The following is a 19845-nucleotide window of genomic DNA, read 5'->3' as shown; positions in this document are numbered from 1 at the left end:
TCCTCTTCCCTCCTCCTCCTCCTCCTCCACTCCCCTCTCTTCTTCTTGCTCCTCTTCCTCCCACTCTTCCTCCTCCTCCTCCCTCTCTTCCTTTACCTCTTCCTCCAACCTTCTCTTTCTCCTTCTCCTCTCCTTCCCCTTAGACACAGAAAATGCCACAGTAATTATTAACAATAATTAACAAAAATAATAATAATAATTACTCATAGATCTTGCACTGATGATGTTAGCTAGCTGGGTCATGAAACGTCTGCAAGAAAAGCCACCAAGCTCTGAGAGTACAAAGGACTCCATAGTCATCTTCCTCCTCCTCCCCTTCCTCCCCCTCCCCCTCTCCACAACCCCCCCTCCCTTCTGGCACTGATAACGTTCCCTAGTTGGGTCATAAAACAAGAAAAGCCACCAAGCTCAGAGAGCATCAAGGACCCCACAATCCTTCCTCCTCCTTTCCTCCTCCTCCTCCCTGCAAACTCCGCTCCCTTCTAGCACTGATGATGTTACCTAGTTGGGTCATGAAACGTCTGCAAGGAAGCCACCAAGCTCAGAGAGCACCAAGGACCCCACAGTCCTTCCTCCTCCTCTCTCTCTCTCTCTCTCTCTCTCTCTCTCTCTCTCTCTCTCTCTCCATCCCACCTTCATGTCTTTTTTTGCTCTTTCCGCAGGTCTGGCGCTCCATCAGATTATCACCATCACCGTCTCTCTCATCATGGTTATAGCTGCGCTGATCACGACCCTCGTCTTAAAAAATTGGTAAGGGGGTTTAACCGCTGTCATGGATTGGCTTTGCTGGGGGGAGGGGGGGCAACAGCCACCATTCCCAAACTGGTAGCCCCCTTGGGAGCCTCAGGTTCTCCTTGATGGAGGAGCACAACCGAGCCCAAAATTTCCCTCGCCTGAGCGAGACGGTTCTTAAGCGAGCTGTGCCCCGTTTTACGACCTGTCTCGCCGCAGTGATTAAGTGAATCACGTCAGTGCTGAAGTCAACCAGCCGGTTCTCAAATGAAACCACGGACCGGCTTCTTGCAAACGAACTGCTCGTTTAGTAACCGTTCCAAGTTACAACCGACCTGAACGAAAAGGGAACGCTGATTGTTTTTCACACTTATGACCGTTGCCGGATTCCCCCGTGGTTGTGTGATCAAAAATCTTGGCAACTGGTTCATATTTATGGCGGTGGCTCGGTGAGGTAAGATGCTGAGCTTGTTGATCAGAAAGGTCGGCAGTTCAGCGGTTCGAATCCCTAGCGCCGCGTAACGGAGGGAGCTCCCGTGACTCGTCCCAGCTTCTGCCAACCTAGCAGTTCGAAAGCACATTAAAAAATGCAAGTGGACAAAATAAGGACCATCTTTGGTGGGAAGGGAAGAGCGTTCCGTGCGCCTTCGGCATTGAGTCATGCCGGCCACATGACCACGGAGACGTCTTCAGACACCGTTGGCTCTTCGGTTTTGAAATGGAGATGAGCAGCGCCCCCTAGAGTTGGTAACAAGTAGCACACATGTGCGAAGAGAACCTTTATGTTATATTTTTTGGAAAACTTGGGGGCAGGAGTGGGAAGGAAACCTCACACCCAAGACATTCCCCCTTCTTCCCAATCTAACCGCCTTCAAAGCTGGAAAACCAGTAAAATCGGTCCTTTTTTAGCCTTTAAATGGGAATCCTAAATCAACACCTGTGTCCTAAAATAGACACATTGTGCCATTTTAAAAAAAGGCCAAGAAAACATTTTGAGCCTTCCAAGTATGTTTCGCCACTGTTCACTTTGAAATCCTCCTTAAAAATCCAGCATGGAAAATCTGCCTGAAAATGTATTTATAGCCTATGAGAAGTCTCTCTGCAGACAATTTTCTCCTTTTCCCAATAAAGAACTTCAGGGGAAGGAAATACTAGAGCCAAGCTAGTTTATAAAATTTGTAAGGTTGTTTTTCCCTGCGAGTTTTGACTTCTTGGTCCTGCATTTTACCCTGACGATTTAATAGAGCTGCATGGCACAAGAGTAGTCTACCTGGGTTTTTTTCGAATTGGCAATAAAGGCCGTTTGTACTCATTCTTGGAAGGCCCAGCCGGCTGTGTTGTGAATTGACAGGAGCTTTGCAAGCTGGACATCCAGGTTTTTTAAATAGAACCCAGAACGTACGTTCTAGGTTCTGTGCAAAAGGTTTTATGCAAAATATTTGATGCACCATATCCCATGCCAAAAATTCTTCTATGCAAAATATTCTTTTAGGTTCTGTACAAAAGGTTCTATGCAAAACATCCTTTTATGCAAAATATCCCCTGCAGAATATTATCCTATGGAAAAATGTTCTTCTAAGTTCTATGCAAAAGTTCCTCCAATGCAAAATCTTCTCTGCAAAGCCTTCTGGGTACAATGTTCTTCCAGTTTTCAAAGCTTCTCACTTTCTCCTCCAGCGGATGTACAAAGAGGATGTCTTTCAGCGCCAGACAGGGCTTTCAACCATTGGTTATAATCACACACGCACACACGGGGGGGGGGGGCAAATGAGAGAGAGAGAGAGAGAGAGAGAAAGAGAGTCAGAATGAAAGAATGAGAGAGAGAGGAAATGAGAGAGAGAATGAGAACGAGAGAGAATGAGAGAGAATGAAAATGAGAGAATGAGAATGAGAAAGAGTCAGAATGAAAGAATGAGAGAGAGAGGAAATGAGAGAGAGAATGAGAACGAGAGAATGAGAGAGAATGAAAATGAGAGAATGAGAATGAGAGAGAGGAAATGAGAGAAACAGAATGAGAGAGAATGAGAGAATGAAAGAGAATGAGAATGAGAGAGAGAGAATGAGAGAGAGCAAGAGAGAGAGAGAGAGAAAGAGAGGGAGGGAGAGAACAACAATGATTGGAAGGAAAGTGCAGGATAATTTGTGCCTCTTTGTTTGATTTGGGAAGAACCCAACGGTTGCATTTCTTGGAGACCACTTAGACGTGTGTGTGTGTGTGTGTGTGTGTGTGTGTACCAGATTTGCAGGCGCTGCAGAGTCACGCCGGGCATCCTCCTTCCACCGGCCAGGAAATGAAAGCCCTGTTTCTCCTGCCGTTCTCTCTCCTCTGAGCTCTCATCTAGCTTAATGAGTTCCCCTTCTTCTTGCGGATTGGCTCCCGCCTGGCGTAAACTGGGTTATGTCTTCGCTCCAGGCTCTCCTGCCGTCACCTCGTTTCCTAGTGAATCTTATCCAACCTACTTTGAGATCAGCTCGCCTCATTTTCATCTTAAGACGAGACTCCCGGGAGAAGATAGTCAGGACTGGAGACTGGGGAGAGAGGAGGAGGAGGGAAGGTTGCGGCTTTCTGAAGCTGTTTGACCACATCTCCATGGTCTCCAGGTCTGCTCCTCCAATGCTCCAGATCTGGAGAAGGTGAGGGTGGAGGTTCCTAGGGTTGGTTGAGAAGGTCTCATAAAATGTAGAAAGTCTCCTTGGAGGACAAAGCCTGCTGAGGCCCAGGCGCCACCGATCAACGGCGAAGTTCTGAGAAGATCGTTGGATCTTCAGGAAGAGTCACAAAGGTGTGGCCTTCCCACAACTGTCTTGTCGTTGAGGGACCTCAAATGCTCAAGTCCTATTTGAGGTTCCTTGCCTGGTTGAGGAACCACAAATGGGATTTGAGTATCCTTGCCCGTTGATTTGGAAAAGGCCTTTTCCGATTCAACATAGGTTGATTGAGAAGGCTCCAAGCTCCTCCCTCCAGGCAGAGGGAAGGTTGCTGTTTTCTGAAGCTGCTTCACAATATCTCACTGGTCTTCACATTTGCTCCTCAAATGCTTTAGATATGGAGAAGGTGAGGATGGAGATTCCTTGGATTGGTTGAGAAGGTCTCATAAAATGTAGAAAGTCTCCTTGGGGATCAAAGCCTGCTGAGGCCCAGGCGCCACCGATCAACTGCGAAGTTCTGAGAAGATCGTTGGATCTTCAGGAAGAGTCACAAAGGTGTGGCCTTCCCACAACTGTCTTGTCGTTGAGGGACCTCAAATGCTCAAGTCCTATTTGAGGTTCCTTGCCTGGTTGAGGAACCACAAATGGGATTTGAGTATCCTTGCCCGTTGATTTGGAAAAGGCCTTTTCCGATTCAACATAGGTTGATTGAGAAGGCTCCAAGCTCCTCCCTCCAGGCAGAGGGAAGGTTGCTGTTTTCTGAAGCTGCTTCACAATATCTCACTGGTCTTCACATTTGCTCCTCAAATGCTTTAGATATGGAGAAGGTGAGGATGGAGATTCCTTGGATTGGTTGAGAAGGTCTCATAAAATGTAGAAAGTCTCCTTGGGGATCAAAGCCTGCTGAGGCCCAGGCGCCACCGATCAACTGCGAAGTTCTGAGAAGATCGTTGGATCTTCAGGAAGAGTCACAAAGGTGTGGCCTTCCCACAACTGTCTTGTCGTTGAGGGACCTCAAATGCTCAAGTCCTATTTGAGGTTCCTTGTCTGGTTGAGGAACCACAAATGGGATTTGAGTATCCTTGCCCATTGATTTGGAAAAGGTCTAATAGGTTGATTGAGAAGGCTCCAAGCTCCTCCCTCCAGGCGGAGGGAAGGTTGCTGTTTTCTGATGCTGCTTCACAATATCTCACTGGTCTTCACATTTGCTCCTCCAATGCTCCAGATCTGGAGAAGGTGAGGACGGAGTTTCCTAGGGTTGGTTGAGAAGGTCTCATAAAACATAGAAAATCTCCTTGGAGGACAAAGCCTGCGGAGATCCAGGGACCACTGATCAACCGGGAGGTTCTCAGAAGACTAGACCCATCACCATCGGATCTTCAGGAAGGGCTACAATGATGCAGGTTTCCCACAACTGTCTTTTGTGGTTGTGGAACCTCAAGTAGGACTTCAACATCCCTACCCATTGACTTGGAAAAGGTCTGTGGCACTGAAAAAAGTTTCTCACACTTAACGACCATTGCAGCATCCCCACGGTCATCAAAATCCAGACACCTGTCAACTAACTCATATTTACGACGGTCACACTCTTCTAAAGTCACGTGGTCCCGCTTTGGAAGCCTTCTGGCCAGCCGAGGCAGCAAAAACGCTGGATTCACTTACCGACCATGTTCCTAACCAAACCACTGCCTTGGTTCACTTAACAACCGTGGCAAACCAAAGGTCACCAAAAGGAGCAGAACTCCCTTCGCAGTTGCCTCGCTTAGCAATGCCAAATTCTGGGCTCATAAGTCGAGTGTGGATCGGCCGTGGATCTGAATGAGCTCCTGGGTTTTGCATCGTTGGGCTGCTTTATAGATGGGAACCGTAACTGCTAATTAAAGAAATAAAACCACTGGAAATCCATTTCCCCTCCCCCCCTCTGAACTACCCAAGCAGATATATTGAATTTCTTGTCTCTTCATCCGATTTCCAAACAGTTAAAAAAAAAAAAAAAACCCCGACATCCCAGCTGAACGGCTCATTTATCTATTTTCTCCTTTAAGAAAAAAAAAAGGGGGGAAGCATTTTTTTTTTCTCAGCGAGTTCATGATTCCCCTTCAAGGGGAGCTTCAGCTCTGTGGAGCAGCTCCTAATAGTTGTGACTTCCTGTCATCTCCCCACTTGAGTTACACGAATCAACCTCGAAATGATTTGCCTGCAAATGAAAGCGAACTAACGGGGGCGAGAGAAAACAAGGAGTTGAGTCTCGTTCCGTTTTTTTTAAAGCAAACTGAGTGAGGCCGTAGAATCGTTTGGGAGGATTTAACGTAGAACGTGGAATTATAAGGCTGGAAGGGACCTCGGAGATCTTCTAGTCCAACCCTCTGCTCAAGCAGGAGACTCTAATGCCACTCCAGACAACTGGCTGTCTATCTTTCCTTGAAAGCTTCCAGGGATGGAGCACCCACCACTTCTGGTGGCAAATTGTTCCACTGGCTAATTGTTCCGCCTGTCAGGAAAATCCTCCTTAGTCCCAGGTTGCTTCTCTCCTTGGTGGGCCTCCATCCGTTGCTTCTTCTCCTGCCCACCAGCTGCTTTGGAATTACAGACTAACAGAGTTGAAAGAGACCTTGGAGGTCTTCTAGTCCACCCCTGCTCAGGAAGGAGGCCCTCTACCATCCTGGTCAAGTGGGTGTCCAATCTCATCTTGAAGACCTCCAGTGATGGAGCACCCACAACCTCCGCTGATTAATTGTCCTCACGGTCAGGAAATTTCTCCTGAATTCTAGGTTGGATCTTTCCTTGATCAGGTCCCACCTGTTGCTTCCTTTCGTGCTCTCCGGTGCCTTGGAGAAAAAGTTGACCTCTTGTGACAGCCTCACAAGTTTTGGAAGGCAGTGTTGTGGCCCACCAGCTGCCAGTGGAACTGGTGGCAGACTCAGACAATGAGGAGGTGGGGGAGCAACTTGGGCCAGCGCTGGAGCCTGGGGAAGCCTCTGATGGATGCTCTGCATCGGACGCAGAGATAGAGCCAGGGCCGTCCGACATTTCCCAACCACCGGAGAGGCAGCTGCCTTTGGAGGCTGAGATGAGTAGGGAGGAAGAACAGCTGGACCCTGTTCCAGATGCGCGTATGCGCAGAGGAGTTAGGAGAGGAGAACAACGGAGGACGAGGAGTCGACTCGGGAAGCACGGCACACGTGGACGAATAAATTCAAGAAAAGGGGAGTGGTGGTCGTAGGAGACAACAGTTCGTATTTCTGAAGATTCTGCTCATTATGTTTCGTGCCCCAAGGACTGCTTGACAGGATTTAATTTTCAGCCTATCATCTGGGAGTTCACGGCCTTGAAACTATTGCAAGGAACTGATAAGGTCTGTACTGCAGTTAACTCCTTGAAGGACTCTTGCCTGGACATTTCGGTAGGTGAATGCCATTAATTCACAAGAGGTAAATAAAGAGGTTTTTTTTTCATGAGCAGGAGTCTCTTTCTTGTTTCTGCTAAGGCTGGGTGAGAACTACCATGTCCCCCGTCTTCCTCCTCTTCGTTAGACCAGACATATCCAGCTCCTGCAAGTGTCATCCTATGTCCTAATCATCTTTGTTCCCCTTCTCTGCACTCTAGATAGCTCTAGAGGGGAAAAGGGTACCACCAGGCGAAGAGAAAGAGGGGGGGCATCTCCTTATACTTCATGTAGGTCAAAATATGGATCTCCACATCTTAGCGCTGTAAAAAGTTTGAACTTCTCCAGAATTGGACAGATGCTAAAATCCATCTTCTTGGTCAACAACCTGGGAGGGCTGGCATGCCAGGGGTCTGTGGGGGGTGGGTGGGAGGGGGCTCCATCTGTCCAGGAGGAACTCCCCAAGGAAACCATGACCAAAGGAGAAGACAGCTTCAACCTTCAACTGTCTCCCGTGGACCTCACCCCATTCCTCAGAGGTCCGTAAAGGGGCCGTGCATAAGTGCACCACCAGGCCTCCCACCCCTGTCCTGCCGTCCCCATTTATTCGTCCCCATTTCCTGTGTCCGTGTCCATGTTTATACTTACACCTTTTATCTCGTACACGTTTGACAAACTAAACAAAATAAATAAACAAACAATCCTCTCCCCCCCATCGAGGAGAGGGACGTGCCTGAGTCTGTGACAAATGGAGCACCGTGTCACACACACGGAATCATCTCAACAAGCCCCGTATTAAACTGAGTACCGTTGCTTACACGGACACGGTACTTAGTGTCGGTAATTTCCCCTTAATTACAACGGCCGTCATTTGAAACTCGAGATCGGATTATGGAAGATAAATAAAAGGCGCGCATAAAACGGACCTGGAACCCGACGTGGCGACCGGTGTTTTCTCGGGTACTAAAAAGCGATAATTAAATTTGGAATCGCAGGTAATTGCACACCACCACCGGTTGGCATTTGTGTTGCTTTTCCTTATAAATTATTGACAGTTTTCCCCCCCCCCCCCACTTTCTTTCTTCAATTCCCCCGTGGAGCGCTGGAGAAGAGGCGTGCTCTCAACAACTCTGCTGAGCACAAAATCGCAGAGGTGGCGGCTTTTGTGCAGAACAAGGCCGAACGGATTACGCACAGGCGCTCCGTCAAAAGCCATTGGCCTCTTTTCTTCCAATCAAGCCAGCATTCGGGCCAAGTTGGAGAACCCTACTTGAGTAGAGGGTTGGACTAGAAGACCTCCAAGGTCCCTTCCAGCTCTATTCTCATTGATAGAAAGGGTGTAGGATCAACTGCTTGAGCAGGGGGTTGGACTAGAGGACCTCCAAGGTCCTTTCCAACTCTATTCTCATTTGAAATGGTAGGGTCTCCTGCTTGAGCAGAGGGTTGGACTAGAAGACCTCCAGGGTCCCTTCCGGTTGTTCTGTTATTCTGCTATTCTCTCATTCTCCTTTGGGTCAGAAAGGCTCTCCTAAAAGACCAGATGTTTTTCAACTGGTCTCTTCTGTTCTCCTTCCAGCTGTGCCCAGAGGGGGAACGCCCGTCGGAACGGCCACCAGCGGAAAATCAAGCAGCAGGAAGAGAGTTGCCAAAATCTGACGGACTTCACTCCGGCCAGAGTGCCCAGCAATCTGGACATCTTCACGGCCTACAACGAAACCCTGCAGTGTTCGCACGAGTGCGTGAGAACCCCAGTCCCGATGTATGCCGAGGAGACGATACTCTCCCCGGGAGACTACAAGTCCTCCTTCAACGGTAACAGGTGAGGGCTGTGGCTGATGGGTTCAAGGCCCCGGCCAATGTTTCAGCTGGGCTGCCCCAATCCAGAATAAGTTGAGTTGGGTTGAAATCTTGTTTTGGGAGGCTGTGAATTCCGTGGGAGTCATAAAGAGCAAAGTTCAGATGTTTTGTGTATGAGAAAGAGGGCGAGGACAGATCCTCCTCAACAGTTCCTAGAGTACGGATTGCCCTTGACGTATCCCAGTTCATTTACTGACCGTTTGAAGCCACAACAGCACTGGAAAAAAATGACTTAGGGACATTTTTCACACTTAAGACCATTGCCGCATCCCGTGGTCACATGATCCCTGCTCCATCAGGCACTCTGCCGTTTTTGGCAAAGTTGAGATCCTTCTAGATTCCACCTTGTCAGTCTGCCTCTCAAACAGAAACATGCATATATGCATTTATATCTATCTCTTTCTCTCATTCTGCCTCTCTCTTTTCCTTTCTCTCTCTTTCTCCTCTCTTTCCCTTCTCTTTTTCACTCTCTTCCTTTCTCTTCCTCTCCCTTTCCCCTTTCTCTCTCTGTCCCTCTTTCTTTTCCCCTCTCCCTTTCTCTTCCTTTCTCTTTCCCCCTCTTTCTTTTTCTCTTTCTCTGCCTCTCTTCCCCTTTCTCTCTCTCCCTTTCTCTTTCTCTCTCTCCCTTTCTCTCTTTCCCTTCCTCTTCCCCCTTTCACTTTTTTCTTTCTCCTCTTCTCTTCCTCCTTTCTCGCTCTCTCATTCTCTCTCCCCCTTTCTCTCTCTCTTTTCCACTTTCTTTCTCTTCCTCTCTTTCCCTCTCTCCTTCTCCCTCTTTGTGTTCCTCTCTCTCCCTTTCTCTTCCTCTCTCTTTCCCCCTTTCTTTTTCTCTTTCCCACTATCTTTCTCTTCATCTCTTCCCCCCCTCTCCCTCTTTCTGCTCTATTTCTCCTCCTCTCTTCCCCCCTCTCTCTCTTTCTCTCCCTTTCTCTCTCTCTTTCCCACTTTCTTTCTCTTCCTCTCTCTTTCCCTTTCTCTCTCTCTTTCTACCTCTTTCTGCTCCTCTCTCTCCCTTTCTCTTCCTCTCTCTTTCCCACTTTCTTTCTCTTTCTCTCTCTCTCTCTGTGTATGATTTGTGAATTCTGGAGAAATGTTTGATGTAAACATCTGTTTATACTTACTTTAGCCCCTCCTTACCTCTTTATTGGCTTCCTAACTGGGGCGTTTTGCATTGCAAAAACTTCCCTGCAAGTATCCATCCCCTGCTTGGCTTTTGGGTGGAAACTAATCAAGGAGAGAAGCAACTTAGAACTGAGGAGAAATTTCCTGACAGTGAGAACAATTAATCAGTGGAACAGAATTTGCCTCCAGAAGTTGTGAATGCCCCAACACTGGAAGTCTTTAAGAACATGTTGGATAGCCATCTGTCTGGAACGGTATAGGGTTTCCTGCCTAGGCAGGGGGTTGGACTAGAAGACCTCCAAGGTCCCTTCCAACTCTACTATTGTATTGTATTGTATTGTATTGTATTGTATTGTATTGTATTTTAATGACAATTTCTGCCCAATTTCAAAACTAATGTGGATTGGAAGGGGCCGGCCGTTGATTCCTGCACCAAAATAAATCCATGCAAATCGGGCTCTGATTGGTCTTCCTGAAATCAAACAGGGCACGGGGCCAGCCAATCCCTGGGGAAAGGACAAAGAATCAAAGGGAGCTGTCCGGCTTCCGGTGCTGAAACAAGACATCAGAACATATTAACATACAGGCTCGACCTATGACCATAAAAACGAGCCCAACATTTCTGTTACTAAGTGAGACAGCTGATAAGTGAGATTTGCCCCATTTTATGACCTTTCCTGCCACGGTGAATCACTGTGGTTGTCGGGTTAGTTGCACAGTCATTAAGTGAATCCGGCTTCCCCATTGGCTTTGCTTGTCAGAGGGGTTCATGTGACCCCGGGGCATTGCGGCCGTTGTGAATATGAGTCCATTGCTGAATTTTGATCAGGGACGTTGCAACAGTCGCTAAGTGTGAAAATCAACCCAACGCCACTTTTCTCAGTGCTGTTGTAACTTTGAAACTGACCGTTGCAAGTCGAGGACTACCAACTGCTGTGAAGCTGTGGCAGCTTTTTTTTTTTCTTGCATGAAAGGAAAGGGGGAAAAAATGAGAAAAACTTTCTTGCCAGCCAAGGGTTCAAATTTCCCCTTCTCCCCACTCTGCAGGGGGTCTTCCTCGGACCGCCATCTAATCCCTGTGGCCTTCGTGTCGGAAAAATGGTTTGAGATCTCGTGTTGACCGGCCGAATCCTCTTTTTAACTTCCTGGAGGGGCAGCCGGAGGCTGTGCAGCTGTTCCATGGTAAGTCCCTTCTCTAGCAGTTCCGATTGTTTAAACAAAATAAATAAATTCTAGATGTCCTGATGGAACCTGATGGACCTTCTCTCATGGGATCTTGGGTGAGAAACTCTCAAGTTCTTCTAAAGGGCGTTGATTCTTCTACCATCTCAAGAACTCTTTGGCATGTCCCACTTTTCCCCAAAAGGCAACTGGGTTTTCTGGACTTTTTTCCTTCAAAACGTTTCAATTCTCGTCCAAGGTGATTCTTTGGAACTGGTAACGGGGACCACTATTGGAAGACCTGTAAGATTAGATCCTTGAGAAGGTCTATCTAAATGATTTTGAAGCGTTGGCACACATTTGATGGCCAGAAATTGTGGGAGCTCCTCCATCAATTGAGGTCTTCAAGAAGAGATTGGACCATTTGAGGGATGGTGTAGGGTCTTGAGCAGGAGGTTGGACTAAAAGTCTTCTAAGGTCCTTCCCAACTCTGTTATTCTATAATCCCAGGGAGATTGATCCATGGAACCGTTTGTCTTCAGAAGTTGTGGGAGCTCCTCCATCACTGGAGGTCTTCAAGGAGAGCTTGGACAAGCATTTGTGCGCAGTGGACTAGAGTTTCCTGGTTGAGCAAAGCATAGAAGACCTCCAAGGTCCCTTCTAGCCCTGTGATTCTGAGATAAATAAGATACAGGATGGATGGATGGATGGATGGATGGATGGATGGATGGATGGATGGATGGATGATGTATGTATGTATGTATGTGAGGATGGATGGATGGATGGAACAGCTTGTCTCCAGAGGTTATGGATGCTCCATCCCTGGAAGCTTTTAAGAAGAGACTGGACATCCTACACAGTCCCTTCCAGCCTTATGATTCTATGATTCCTTCCCATCTCTAGTTCTCACCAATTCCCATCCTGCCTTCACTGTAGTCCATGCCCTCCTCTTAACAGAGCAACGTAGTCGGAAGGGACCTTGGAGGTCTTCTAGTCCAATCCCTGCTCAAGCAGGAGACCCTTCTTTCTTTGCTTTCCATTAAAATCCCCCTCCCCAGAGTTCAGCCCAGGTGGAGGCCAACCCAACCATCACTCCCCAAAAAGCTTTACCTACCGTGTTTCCCCCAAAATAAGACAGGGGCTTATTTTCTTTTGACCCCCGAAATAAGCACTCATTTTTGGGGAGGTCTTATTATTTTTGAGGTACGGGAGGCGGTGAGCATGGTCACCTCATGGCTGCTGCTGTGTTGTAATATTTTGGGGGAGGTCTTATTTTGGGGGAAACAGGGTACCTCCGTGTTAATTGATTAAACTTTCCTTTCTCTCTCTCTTTTGGAAGAAATTATCTATTTTAGACTTTCCCAATGGTCCCCCGATGCACCTCCCTTTCCCACTAGGGTTGAAATTGGTCACCAGCCGAGCAAGAATGAGGTTAAGCCGGTTTCAGAGGGATGTAAACAATGGTAGGGGGTTTAATTACCTTCCCTTTCCCCCCTTTTAAACCTGCTGTTCTGGAAATTGCTTCCTGATCCATGGATTCCGAACTGGGGGGGGGGGGGGCTCCTCTATTTTGTGTGGAGACCTTATATTCCTAAAAAGGAAGATGGGGATTGATGATAAACACAAACAAATATGGAGGGGGGGGGGTTGCCTTTGGTGATTTGTTTCTCCCCCCTCCCTCCTTTGTCCGTGTGGGCTGGAGGGGGATGGAAACGCAACATTAAATTGCGCAGCGGTAGCGTCAGGGACATGGGGAGGGGGATAAAAGTCTGTAGGTTGGCTTCCAGAAAGGAGGAGGAGGAGGAGGAGGGGAGAGGGAGAAGGAGAATGAAAGGATGAGGAAGAGGAGAAAGGGTGAAGGAGAAGGGAGGGAGGGAGGGTGAAGGAGAAGATGAAGAAAGGGATGAGGAAGAGAAGGAGAAAAGGTGAAGGAGAATGAAGGAAGGGAAGGAGGGAGGAGAAGGGGAAGGGAAAGGAAGGGATGAAGACGAGAAGGAGAAATGGTGAAGGAGAAGGAAGGAAGGAAAGAAGGAAGGAAGGAGAAAAGAGTGAGAATGGAGGGCAAAGGAGGGAGGGAGGAGAAGGGGAAGGAAGGGCTGAGGGTGAAGGAGAAGGAAGGAAGGAAAGAAGGAAGGAAGGAAGGAGAAAAGAGTGAGAATGGAGGGCAAAGGAGGGAGGGAGGAGAAGGGGAAGGAAGGGCTGAGGGTGAAGGAGAAGGGAGGGAGGCAGGAAGGAAGGAGAAAAGAGTGAGAATGGAGGGCGAAGGGAGGGAGGCAGGGAGGGAGGCCGGGGGAAGGAGTAAGGGATGAGGAATAGAAGGAGGAGAAGGAAGGAGAAAAGAGTGAGAATGAAGGGAGAGTGAAGGGAGGCAGGGAGGGGGAAGGAAGGGATGAAGAAGAGAAGGAGAAGTGGTGAAGGAGAATGAAGGAAGGAAGGAGAAAGGGTGAGAATGAAGGGAGGGCAAAGGAAGGAAGGTTAAATTGAAAGAATACATGAATAACTTCAGACCTTCGCTTCAACAGATCATTACAATCTTATTCTCTCTCCTCTTTCTTCAATATTTTAAAAATCCCCTCATCCCTTCATCGAGTTTGCACCTTTCCGTGGAAGGGCTTCCTTATAGAAGCTGTGGCTGCTCCTTCCGTGGAGGCCTTCAAGAAGAGACTGGGCAGCCATTTGCCCGGCACGGTGTAGGGTCTCCTGCTTTAGAAGGGGGTTGGACTGGATGACCTCCGAGGTCCCTTCCAACTCGGTTATCCCACATTTCATGAATTCTTAGCCCCGGCTGGTCTCCCTCCGAGAAAACTTCCTTGTGTGGAACAAGGATCCTCAGATGATCCACAACCACAATGAAAATATTTCCTCTGCCACCCTGAAGCCTTAATTACAATTTTAATTACAACCCCCCCCCCCCCCCATTAATTGCTATTTATGCAGGAGAGAAATCTCGCCCAGCTATTATTCAAAGGGGTTATTTTCTGCCCACTCTCGCTTTCTGCTCAGAGATTTATTTTTATTTTTGGGGGGTTGGGGAGGGAAAAAGGGATTTCAACCGAATTTGATCTTCTCCTGCCTTCTCTCCTTTTGGGGTGACATGAATGGTCTCCAGAGTGGAGCAAAAAATGGGGTGTCCTTTTCACTCTTTCTTTCTCTTTTTCTTTTCTTTCTTTCCTTTTTCTTTTCTTTCTTCTCTCCCTTCTCTCTCTTTCTTTCTTCTGTTCTTTCTTTCTTTTTCTTCCTTCCTTTTTCTTTCTCTTCCTTTCCTTTCCTTTCCTTTCTCTCTTCTGTTCTTCTCTCATTTCCCTTCTTCCCTTCCTCCTTCTTTTCCTTCCTTTGTTCCCTTTTTCATCCCTCCCTCCCCCTCCTTTCTCTTCCTCTTCTCCTTCTCTCCTTCCTTCTTTCCTTCCTTCTATCTTGCTTTATTTTCTTTCTTTCTTTCTTTCTTTCGTTCGTTCTTTCTTTCTTTCTTTCTTCTATTATATGAAAAACCTAAATGCATATAAATTAACTTTCCAAATTAAATTGTCAGATTATTATTTTTTTCCCTCATGCAGATGGGGTGCAGGCCTTACTGGGCAGGTGTTCTGATTTCTTAACAGATTTTAATTGCGCTTTAATTGTATTTTAATTGGCTCTGCAAATGTTTACGTTCCATTACTGCCAATTGCCTTCGCTGGATGCCATTGGTGGGGAAAAAAGGAGACCCCTTAAGTAGATCAAACCAAGGCCGAGGTCTGCGTCGCCCACACGGCTACAAACTTTGATCCCGGGGGCTCCAGAAAAAAATTAACCCCTAAATCTGCTTTTTCCTCTATGGTTTGATTCTCTCTGTACGAGCATTTAACATTTGGTAGCCATAAAAAAAGAGCAAACTTTTAAGGGTTTGCTAATTATTCGGCCCAGGGAATCATTTTATTCTCTATTATTTCCTTTGCAGGCTTTTCCAATTTCCTCCCCCATCAATAAAATTGCTTAAAAGTTCTCAAAATAAATACAGGGGGAATCTTGACTCACGACCAGAATGGAGCCCAAAATTCCCATTGCTACGCAAGACGGTCGTTGAGCGAGTTGCGACCTTCCATTTGATAACCTTCCTTGCTACGGTTGTTAAGTGAATCCCCGCGGTTGCTAAGCTGGTCCCGCGGTTGTTAAGTGAATCCGGCTTTTCCCCTTAACTCGGCTTGTGGCCAAAGGGGGAATCATGTGACCCTGGAACGGTGCAACTGTCGTAAATATGAATCGGTTGCCAGGAATCCGAAATTTGTGAGCCCAGGGATGTGGGAAGCGTCGTTCAGTGTGTCAAATGGACATAAGTCCCTTTCCCCACAGTTCCGTTGTAATGTCAATTGGTCACTAAACGAATGGCCATAAGTCCAAGACTCCCTACAGAGCCTTGCATGATACAGACACATTTCCAGAAGCAATTGAAAAAAAAAACCTCATATATTATGACAAAATGATGTACATTAAAACATGACTTTGTTTTCTTTTTCTTCTCTTTTCTCTTTTCCTTTCCTTTCTCCCTCTTTCCTTTTCCTTTTCCTACTTTCATTTCCTCTCTCCCTTTTCCTTTTCTTTCCCTTCCCTCTTCCTCCTTTCCTTTCCCTTCCTTTCCTCTCTCTCTCTCTCTTTCCTTCTCCTTCCCTCTTCCTCCTTTCCCTTCCTTTCCTCTCTCTCTCCGTTTCCTTCCCTCTTCCTCCTCTTTTTCTTTCCTCTCTCCCTCTTTCCTTTTCCTTCCTTCTTCCTCCTTTCCTTTCTCTTCCTTTCTTCTCTCTCTCTTTCCTTTCCCTTTCCTCTTCCTCCTTTCTGTTCCTTTCCTCTCTCCCTCTTTCCTTTTCCTTCCTTCTTCCTCCTTTCCTTTCTCTTCCTTTCTTCTCTCTTTCCTTTCCCTTTCCTCTTCCTCCTTTCTGTTCCTTTCCTCTCTCCCTCTTTCCTTTTCCTTCCTTCTTCCTCTTTTCCTTTCCTTTCCTCTCTCTCTCCTTCCTTTCCGTTTCCTTCCCTCTTCCTCCTCTTTTTCTTTCCTCTCTCCCTCTTTCCTTTTCCTTCCTTCTTCCTCCTTTCCTTTCTCTTCCTTTCTTCTCTCTCTCTTTCCTTTCCCTTTCCTCTTCCTCCTTTCTGTTCCTTTCCTCTCTCCCTTTCCTTTTCCTTCCTTCTTCCTCCTTTCCTTTCTCTTCCTTTCTTCTCTCTTTCCTTTCCCTTCCCTCTTCCTCCTTTCCTTTCCCTTCCTTTCCTCTCTCTCTCTCTCTTTCCTTCTCCTTCCCTCTTCCTCCTTTCCCTTCCTTTCCTCTCTCTCTCCGTTTCCTTCCCTCTTCCTCCTCTTTTTCTTTCCTCTCTCCCTCTTTCCTTTTCCTTCCTTCTTCCTCCTTTCCTTTCTCTTCCTTTCTTCTCTCTCTCTTTCCTTTCCCTTTCCTCTTCCTCCTTTCTGTTCCTTTCCTCTCTCCCTCTTTCCTTTTTCTTCCTTCTTCCTCCTTTCCTTTCTCTTCCTTTCTTCTCTCTTTCCTTTCCCTTTCCTCTTCCTCCTTTCTGTTCCTTTCCTCTCTCCCTCTTTCCTTTTCCTTCCTTCTTCCTCTTTTCCTTTCCTTTCTCTACCTTTCCTCTCTCTCTCTCCTTCCTTTCCTTTTCCTTCCCTCTTCCTCCTTTCCTTTCCTTTTCTTATCTTTCCTTTTTTCCTTTCTTTTTTCTTCCCAACAGGATTCCATTGGTGAACCTGTAAAAAAAAAAAAAAATCCGAACATTAAACGCAGAGGGAGACCTTATAGCTAACATTTGTGTTTTACTGATGGAAGACTGAAAGCAATCAAATATATTTTTATATTTATACCTATATATAAATATCTACACGAAAAGGGACTAGTCCCACCCTGCAATTTTCAAGGAGCAAAAACACTATTTTTCACGCCAACGAGAGACGGACGGGGAGAAAACTCACAGGCCGAAGGGAGAAAACGAAGGGAAACCGACTCCAGAGGCGGAGGCCACTTGCAAACGTTGGAAGCGCAACCCATTTTTCTGAAACTGTGCCAATTCTAACCATTATGTGCCATGAACTGCCAGGAAAAAAACAAAAGAGGACAAACTTGGAAAAACAAAACAATTTTAAGGACACGTCAAAAACTTTGGACAGGTTGGAGGGGGGCCAGCTCTTATCGTAAAGTCAGTATTTCTGGTTATTATACATATAATATATAAATATAAATATATATATAGATAGATAGATCTATATATATATATATAAAAAAAACCCGCAAACACATTTTGTATTGTAGCAATTTTTTGGAGAAAAAAAAAAGCGAGCTTAAATGTCTGGGGTTTTTTTAAAACTAAGAAATGACTTCTTATTACGTTCTGTGATTTTTTTCCTCTTGAAGAGAATCGATCCCGGACTTCAAATAAATCCGTGTTTTTTACTCCGGAAATGTCGTTTATGCCGAGCTGTCCATGTGCGTCTTCCTGGTTCCTTAAAAACGTGGAACTCTGTCGTTGCTGTCGCTAATCAATCGCGGTTGGTTGGTGGTTTGTCGGTGATCGCAATCGTCCTCAAATTAATTCAGGGAGTCCTCAAATTATAACTCTTCACTTAGTAACCGTTCAAAGTTGCAAACAGCTCTGCCAAAAAGCAACTGAGGATTGTTTCTCGCACTTACGACCGTTGTGGAGTCCCCAGGGTGTGGTGATCCAAATTCAGCCACTTGGCCACTGGCTCATAGTTATGACGGTTGTGGTGGGGGAGGTCACGTCATCCTCTTTTGCGACCTTCTGATCAGCAAAGTCAAATGAGGAAGCCTGTTTCTCACTTAACAACTGAAGTGATTTAATTAAGAATGGTGGCAAGAGAGGAGGTAAAATGGGGCAGGACTCACTTCCCCCCTCCCTCCCTCCCTCCCTCCCTCGCTTTTCTGCCTCCCTCTCTTTTCCTTCCTCCTTCCTCCCTTCCTTCCTCCTTCCTTTTTCCTTCCTTTCTCCCAGCCTTCCTTCTTTTCTTCTTCCTTCCTTCATGTCTTCCTCCCTCCCTCTTTCCCTCCCTCCTTCCCTACCCCTTCCTTCCTTCCTTCCTTCCTTCCTTCCTTCCTTCCTTCCTTCACCACTTCTCCTTCTCTTCCTTTCTTCTCCTTCCCCCTCCCTCCCTCCCTGCCTCCCTCCCTTCCTTCACCCTTCATTCTCACTCCTTCCTCCCTCCCTCCCTCCCTTCCTCCATGCCTCCCTCCCTCCCTCTTTCCCTCCCTCCCTCCTTCCCTCTTTTCCCTTTATCACCTTCCTTCCTTCCTTCATGCCTCCCTCCCTCTTTAACTCCCTCCTTCCTTCCCCTCTTTTCCCCTTCCTTCCTTCCTTCCTTCCTTCCTTCCTTCCTTCCTTCCTTCCATCCTCTGCTCTCATGGGGAAACATTTTATTTAAAAAATCTTATTTTTGTTTAGACGTTTTGGTCAAGGAAGACCAAAATCTTCTAGAGCTGGGCACGGAGGATTTAGGAGCCTCAGTATTGTCATCACTAAACAAGTCCATCTTCTCGCTGTTTTTTTTTTTTAACACAGTGAGTTTTGTCCCATCCTGTTTTTTTAATCTATTTAAATTTAAAATCAATTTTATTGATTTCGGAGGCTGGTGGGGCCCCTCCCGTCTTCCCCCCCCTTAAATGTTTCTAAGCTCCTTTATTGATGGAATTGTTGCTTTTAATTTTTGTAAGCTGCCTTGGGCCGCTAGAGAGGGGGGGGGGACACGGAGGGTGATCTATTTCCCTAAATAAAGAAGTTATACAAGCCAAATAATTGAGAAAGGAGATTGGTGCCTCGTCTTGGGGTGCAAAGCAGCTTTTAGGTCTCACAACGATTGTCTGGATCCACAGATATAGATATAGATATAGATATATTTTCCATTAAACAAAGTTCAGGCTTCTGAAACAGAGGTCAACCACAAGTCCCATCTACTCATACTCGGTGAATTATGGGCATTTGAATGTAATAAAGGTTGCATTGCTAATATATCTGAAGATCTCCAGGAAAGCTCAGCTTCTCCTCCTCCTCCTCCTCCTCCTCTCCTTCTCCTTCTTCTTCGCTCTCTTTCTCCTTCTCGCCTACTCTTTCCTTCTTTCTTCTCTCTTTCTTTCTCCACCTCCTCCTTTTCTCCTTCTCCTTCTCTCTCCTTCTCCTTCTCTCCTTCTTCTTCTCCCCTACTCTTTCCTTCTTCCTTCTCTTTTTCTTTCTCTGCCTCCTCCTCTTCTCTCTCCTTCTCCTCCTCCTCCTCCTCTCCTTCTTCTTCTCCTCTCTCCTTCTCTTTCTGTTCCCCTTCTCCCCTTGTCTTTCCTTCTTTCTTCTCTTTTTCTTTCTCCTCCTCCTTCTCCAACACCACCACCGCCTCCTCCTCCTTCTCCCCTACTCTTTCCTTCTTTCTTCTCTTTTTCTTTCTCTGCCTCCTCCTTCTCCACCACCACCTCCTCCTCCTCCTTCTCCCCTACTCTTTCCTTCTTTCTTCTCTTTTTCTTTCTCTGCCTCCTCCTCTTCTCCTTCTCCTTCTCCTCCTCCTCCTCTCCTTCTTCTTCTCCTCTCTCCTTCTCTTTCTGTCCTCCTTCTCCCCTTGTCTTTCCTTCTTTCTTCTCTTTTTCTTTCTCCTCCTCCTTCTCCACCACCACCTCCTCCTCCTCCTCTTCCTCCTTCTCCTTCTCCTCCGCCTCCTCTTCCTCTTATTCTTTGCAAACCCCACTCCCTTCTAGCACTGATGATGTTACCTAGTTGGGTCACGAAACGTCTGTGAGAAAAACAAACAAATTCAGAGAGCACCAAGGACCCCACAGTCCAACATGGAGCTACAAATGTTCTCTTCTCAAGTCAAGATGGCAGGTCCAACAAACAGGAGGGAGGGAGAGAAAGAGAATATCAAAGATTTCTGTGAATTTGTCCTTGTTGCAGATACGATGCAAGCTGTAATAATAAAGTTTGCGAGAACT

The 19845-nt window shown here is 46.7% G+C and overlaps 1 protein-coding gene across 2 annotated transcripts in view; it reads left to right on the top strand.

Moving 5' to 3' along the window:
• AJAP1 (adherens junctions associated protein 1) overlaps window positions 1-17104 on the top strand; it is a 63938-nt gene extending 46834 nt beyond the window's left edge. For both annotated transcript variants that reach the window (XM_081955021.1, XM_081955020.1), the window contains exons 3-6: window positions 663-750; window positions 8343-8585; window positions 10793-10927; window positions 16598-17104. In XM_081955021.1, coding sequence (XP_081811147.1) covers window positions 663-750; window positions 8343-8585; window positions 10793-10865 — 404 coding nt within the window. In that variant the 3' untranslated portion in view covers window positions 10866-10927; window positions 16598-17104. The remainder of the gene's footprint in view (window positions 1-662; window positions 751-8342; window positions 8586-10792; window positions 10928-16597) is intronic.
• The last annotated feature ends 2741 nt before the right edge of the window (window positions 17105-19845 follow it).

The sequence above is a fragment of the Natrix helvetica genome, assembly GCF_964273705.1.
Source record: "Natrix helvetica genome assembly, chromosome: 5".
NCBI classification, from domain to species: Eukaryota; Metazoa; Chordata; class Lepidosauria; order Squamata; family Natricidae; genus Natrix; species Natrix helvetica.
Note: the sequence above shows the minus strand (reverse complement) of the source record. Positions and strands in the feature narration are given on the sequence as shown.